Below are 6,019 nucleotides of genomic sequence, written 5' to 3'. Positions count from 1 at the left end.
CGCACCCGGCCGCTCCGCTGCTGGCGCACCCCGGCTTCGCGCTGCACGGGGCAGCACCCAGCACCCTCCACACCTCAACTGCTCTCTTGTCCCTCTCGCCGGCTCTTGTGCCGCTGTCTGCCCGTCCCGCCTGGGGCCCCGGGGGGGGGAAGGGAGGGGGCCCTACGGCCGCCCTGGGGGGGGCCCTAGCTAGTTTGGGAATCGCAGCCCACACCGCATGCTCCTCTGCTGCACACCCAGGGCCGGCAGCTTCGGTGGCAGCACGCTCGGCACCAGTCGCACACGCCAGCCAGGTAGCAACGCCAGCCCGGGGGGGAGTGAGGGGAATTGGGGGGGGGGGGCAGCGGCAGGAGGGTCCCGGGCGGCCGCCGGCTCTGCCCGCTCGCCTGCCCCGGCCGCGGCGAGGGGGGGGGGGGGGGGGGCGGCCGTGCGTTGATTCACCCCGCGTTGGTTGATCGCTGTACTTTATTTTATTAAATAAAACCCACCCTAGGAGCCACCGCCGCCGCGTCCGCGGCTCAGCCCGGGGGAACGGCGGCGGCGCCAGCGGGCGCGCGCGGGGGCGGGCCTCGTGGCCCGGGCTGTGACGCCACTCGGGGCGGGAGGGGGGGGCGGGGCGCTGCGCTGCGCTGCCCGCCGGGCCGCGGGCTTCCGGGTGCGCGGCGGAGCGGGGGCGATGGCGCGGATCACGCTGGAGGACCTGGACGGGCTGGGCGAGGAGGCCGCAGCCGGCGGCGGGGAGGAGGGCGGCGGCGGCGGCGAGGAGGAGGAGGAGGAGGAGCGGGGCCGGTTGTTCGCCCAGTGGGAGGTGGTAGCCAGCACCCACCGAGTGAGCCTGCCCCGAGGTGAGCGCCGGGGCGCGCTGCGGCGGGCGGCCCCGGGGCCGGGCCGCGGGGGACGGGGGAGCCCTTGCGGGGCTGGCGGCGCCCTGCGAGCCGGCTGCGGGGCCGGCGGCAGCGAGCGGGGTGGGGCGGGCCCGGTGCGCCGCGGGACAACACCCCCCCCCCCCCCCCCCATGCTCCCCAGCCCGGGCCAGCCTCGCCTCCCCTGTGCTTTGCCTTGCAGACATGGCAGGCCCGATCGTCCAGATGACCCGGCACAACCAGGCTCGTGAGCCCGTGCCGTACGTCACCCTCTCGCAGCGGGAGAAGGTGAGGCCCGCACCCCCTCCGCACCCCCAGGTTCCCGTCCGCTGCCTGCCCGTGGCGAGGGGTACGGGTGCGGGTGCTGCCGCCGGCCTGGGGAGCGGGAAGAGCGTCTTCCTCGCAGAGAAGGCGGCCGCGCGTCGGCTTGCCTGCACCGGCCTCGCAGAGGTTTCTGCGCGGCAGCCAGGACGGCGACTCTGGATTGGTGCAGCATTCTGCCATTCCTCCATCTTCTGCGTTGAGTAATGGCAATGCTCAACTTCCCAGCCTTTATTTTAAAATTGGACCAGTCCTGCTGCTTTCCTTGGTCTCCTGGCTTCCAGCTGCCTCCTTTGCCAACCCATCCTCTGGCTGGGTGGGGCACACGCAAGAGAGTGAATTTTCAGTTCAGAGCCTGCTCCCTGCCTTGCTCAAAACACCTTGTTGCATAGCTCAAAGTCCTGCTGGCTTTCTATTTGTGCTCGTTATGTGGCTACTGGTTGAGCTGGAGATCTCAGCTGGCACAAGATAAGGATGCTTCTGTGGGCAACACGGGGCCCGTGGCCCTGGCTGTTGGGCATGTGGTGGTGTTTGCCACAGCTGCCAATCCAAACATGGTAGCTTCTGCGCGAAGATCTCCTGTTCCTGCTGGCTAAGTTGCACACCTGCTCTCATCCCTCGCACAAAAGGGTGCTCCTGAGCTTTGAGAAATAACTGTGGAGAAGTGCTTGTCAGACTGGTTCCTGCGTCTCTGCAGGCTTGGTTGGGCTTGCTACCAAGACGACATCTGTCAGTTGTCCTCTATACGAGGAGAGCTTAACCAATTTCTTCTGGGCTGAGATCCAACACTCCCACCTGTAAAACACGTCTGAGCATGTGGGTTGTACAGCTCTGAACTGGGGCTTCACCACACCCCCCTTTTCCCCTCTTCTTCTGGGTCCCAGGGACTTAGTCTGGGCTCTTCTCTACCTGTGCCGGTCCCAGGCAGGAATGGGTCCCCAAGACTTTGCGGGGCCTGAAGATCTTTTGTTGCTATTGGCATCCCCTCTGTGCCTGAGGAGGATTCTTGGAGTTTGACTCTGGGGCTGGGCGAGGAGATAGGAGCCACTTCCTGGCATTAGTGCTGAGGGGACTCTGGAGCTGGGGCCCTTGAGGACACGTTTCCCAGGCTCGGGCAGGTCAGTAGTATTTGGTTGCTCCTTCTGAGCTGTCAGTGCTACCAGCTGTCCTCCTCTTGGAGACAAGTGAATTACTATACTACCTACAGAGCCTTGCTCTGTCAGTACTCAGTCAAATTCCCCAGCTCACGTTGCAGGGACCTGTTGTCACTGGGTGTGTATGAAGCATCTTCCCTCTTTCTCATGGTCAAGTCTCATCTTCTAGAGTGGTGTTGCTTCATATAAGGATCAGGCTGTGGAAGGACCAGGCACCGTGCCTTGCTGGGTTGATAGGTTTATTCGCAGATGGTGCGACAGATGAGATTTGCAAATAGTCTAGAGGGACTGGCGGTTTCCTTGCTTGGAAAATGCTCTTGCTCTGCTTTGCTTGGTGGGACAATAGCAGGCATGGCCCCATCTGGATGGTGAATGCTGGCTGGCCTGCAGTGTTTTGGGGCACTCCCCTTCCTGGCACCCCACTGATGCACACAAGCAGCCCAGATGCCTGCCTTCTGCCTTTGGTTTGGCTTTCTGAGTAGAGACCTGATTTGGGTGGAGGCACAGGGAGGCTGCACTCAGTGCTGAGGCTAGTCACAACCTCCTGGCTCACTCACTGCCAGCACAGCTGTGGAGCACAGAAGTTTGGACAGGTGCCCTGAGCCCCGTGGAACAAGGTTGTCTCATGACCACTTTCATCTGGCTGAAGAACAAGCTGAGAGCAGGAAGATAGGTGCTGGCTACAACTTCCCAGCCCCTCTTTATGCAGTGCCTGTGGTTCTAACCATACCATGAGTTGGACTATGAGCAGATCCAGATGCAATTTCCCCACTCCCCCCGCCCCACTTCTGTGTTGGGTTTGTCCAGAAGACTGGGCATCTGTGCTGGAAACAGAGATTCTGACCCATCCCACGAAACTGTCCCCTCTGCACCAGCTGGGTTCATGTCTCTTCTTCCTCCTGTCACTTCTTGGTATGGGAGAAGGATCTGCGAGGAGTTTTGTTTCAACCTTCACAGCTCCTCTGGATGCTAGAGCTCTTCTGCCAGACTTTCCCTTCTGCTGGGCAGGAGGCTTTTTGCTTGTTATTCTCTGTGCACACAGTGCTCCAGCAATTCTCAGGCACTGCACCTGAGAATCACGTCAACCTTACTGGAGGCCTTTGGGTGCCTGGAATCAGGAACATCCTTGTGAGTAGGCAGGACAGAGACTGGAGAGGAGCAGGAAGTCCTGTGCCCGCTGCTGAGGATGTGCTGCATTCCTTGTGCATGCCAGGAGCCTCCAAGCCTCCCTGCACCCTGTCCCCTGTCTGTGCTTTTCCTTTCGCTGACTTTTGCCCGGTGCTGTTAATGTCCTTGTCTGAGGTGCGTGTGATGCCAGTTCCCCTCGCCTTCTCCGGCCTCCCCTGCCAATCACTGACTAGCAGCAGGTCTCGTTTTGGCAGGGTCCTGTCTCCCCGCTTCCTGCCTGTCAGTGTTGGTTTCGCCACCCAAGTGCTGCAGTGTTGTCAGTGTGCTTAACTCTGACTTGGCTTGTCTGTGGCCTGTTTCAGTGCGAGGAAGCAGCCTACGAGGAGCGGTGGTACCCAGCTGGGAAGTGGGCGTGTGTCACCAAGGGGGAGCCCATGTATGAGCAGAGCATCTCCATGAGCTTCATGAAGCTCATGCGCTACATCTGCAAGGAGAACTCTGTAGGTGTGTGCTGGAGGGGGCTGGCAGGCTGCACAGAGGGAGGGACCTGCCGCCGTTCGTCTGGAGTGGGGAGGAGGGCTGCCGCCACTGACCCAGCCATCTCACTGCGCTCACTGCCTTCCTGCCTCCTTCCAGGTTGCTATCTGGGCATGACAGTCCCAGTGCTCAACGAAATCCACCTGACCAAGGAGGGGACCGAGCTGGAGCGTGAGGTCGTAACTGCCTATTATCTCCCGGGAGAGTTCCAGCAAAACCCCCCTGTTCCCACGGACCCCGAAATCCACATCACTGAGCGGGCACCACTCTGGGTTATAACCAGGTGACCCCAGCACCAGAGGTGTTTTCTCAGCTCAGCAGGTGTATGAACTCCCTGCACAGCTGCTGTGGTTCCTTGGGCAGAGGGATGGGAGCCCTGGCTGTGGGAAGGGGGAATGTCCTGGCTCTGTTGCTTACGTTGCTCCCTTTGCTGCAGGGTTTTCTATGGGATGACCACTGAGGAGACGATTCTGCGAGAGATCAGCCTCTTCTGGGACCTCTTGGGCTCCACACATACTGTGCTCCGGGAAACGTACATCGTGGCTTCTTACGAAAATCCCAGCATCCCTCAGCGCCGCAATGAGATCTGGTTCATCTGCCGAGGCGAGTGAGTCCCCTCCGTGACCGCAAACCATCCTGCGACTGGACCTGGTGTAGATGGCAGTTCTGACCCAAAGGAGGCGAATGCACATCCTGACCCACCGTTCACCCCACAAAATGACAGACCAGGAGACTGCGGGGTGGGCTTGCACTCTGCCCTGCGAAGGCCCAGCCAGGGGAAAACCTGCCTGGTTTGCACTTCGCCTGCCCCCGCAGGGGCCAGCTGAGGCTGGAGCTGGCACCGGGGAGAGCCTCTGCAGCAGGCTCCTGGTGGGAAGCGTGTGGGGGGGGCTCGTGTAAGGCGGTAACTCTGGGGGCTTGTGCAATGTGCTAGCCTGACCTGGGCTTCTCTCAGCTCTGAGCTGGGGTTGCAGAGCTGTGCCAGGCATGCTAGTGGGGCTTGTGGTTGGCAGAGTCACAAGCTGGTGGTGTCTAAAAGGCAAATGACTGTGTACGAGGTGTGGGGCTTTGTCTGGGCTCTGGCCTGCATCCTGTGAGAATGGCTGCCTGTCCCGAACAGAGCCACTGAAATGCTGCTACAGGGACAGTGGGGTTCGAAGGGGGAAAGGGCTCGCCACAAGCGAGATGCGGATCCTGAACGTTTCCTGCTGGGGTGGCTCTCTTTGGACTGTTGGGTGCCTCCCTGGCTGTCACTCACCATCACTCACCATCCCTCAGCCAGGACCCAGGCGCTGGCAGCCTTTGTCCATCAGTTGTGGGTGCTGTTCTGTGGACCTGCTGCAAGCTGAGAGGGACAGGTCCTGACAGCAGCAGCAGCGGCACCGCTGTGTGTTGTGTTGTGCATCGATCAGTGAGTTTCACATCCACGAATACCGTCGTGCTTTCCTGGGGGAAGCTGGCAGTGCCAACAGTAAATAAACCCAGCTCAAACCACTGCAGCTGCAGATCACTGATGGTGGGGATGGGGAGTGCCCAGCTGGGCTTGGGAAGAGCCTTGCTCTCCCTCCTCAAGATGCTCCAGGCTGCAAAGCTGTGGCTAAGTAGAAGGGCCCTAATGTTTGCCCAGGTTATGGCCTCGTGTTCAGCCAGGCACAGCCTCTGCTTTGCTGCACAGGCTGCTTACATTGCTGCTAGAAACAACTGGCCGCACTCCCCTGCAGGTAAGGTGGTTGGATGGGGTCTGCTCTAGCCTCATTTTTCCCCCTGTGCAAAAAGTTGGCTCCTCTGACTATTGCACACGGGCACCTGATCTTGGGGGCTGAGAATTCGAATGTGACTGCACATCGTGCCGGCTGGCTGCAAGAACTGGTGTACTTTTGCAGGGATGTGATTAACCGGCTGGGTGTGGAGGGACTTCTGGCTGCGTCTGACCCAGTTCCCAAGGAATTTCCTCCTACTGTAACTGGAGGTGTGCTGTGTGCCTCACCTCCTGCTGCTCAAACTCTGGATCTGGCC

At 60.6% G+C, this 6,019-nt stretch overlaps 1 protein-coding gene across 1 annotated transcript; it reads left to right on the top strand.

Moving 5' to 3' along the window:
• Positions 1-676: 676 nt before the first annotated feature.
• Positions 677-5,264, top strand: LOC104027196 (heme-binding protein 1-like). Its single transcript, XM_075706680.1, has 5 exons — positions 677-845; positions 1,066-1,151; positions 3,829-3,970; positions 4,103-4,286; positions 4,440-5,264. Exons 1-5 carry the CDS (start codon positions 677-679, stop codon positions 4,612-4,614), a joined length of 756 nt encoding a protein of 251 aa, XP_075562795.1. The 3' UTR covers positions 4,615-5,264.
• Positions 5,265-6,019: the final 755 nt, after the last annotated feature.

The sequence above is a fragment of the Pelecanus crispus genome, chromosome 3 (genome assembly GCF_030463565.1).
Source record: "Pelecanus crispus isolate bPelCri1 chromosome 3, bPelCri1.pri, whole genome shotgun sequence".
NCBI lineage: Eukaryota > Metazoa > Chordata > Aves > Pelecaniformes > Pelecanidae > Pelecanus > Pelecanus crispus.
The sequence above is the reverse complement of the archived record's forward strand: the minus strand, read 5'-3'. Positions and strand labels throughout refer to the sequence as shown.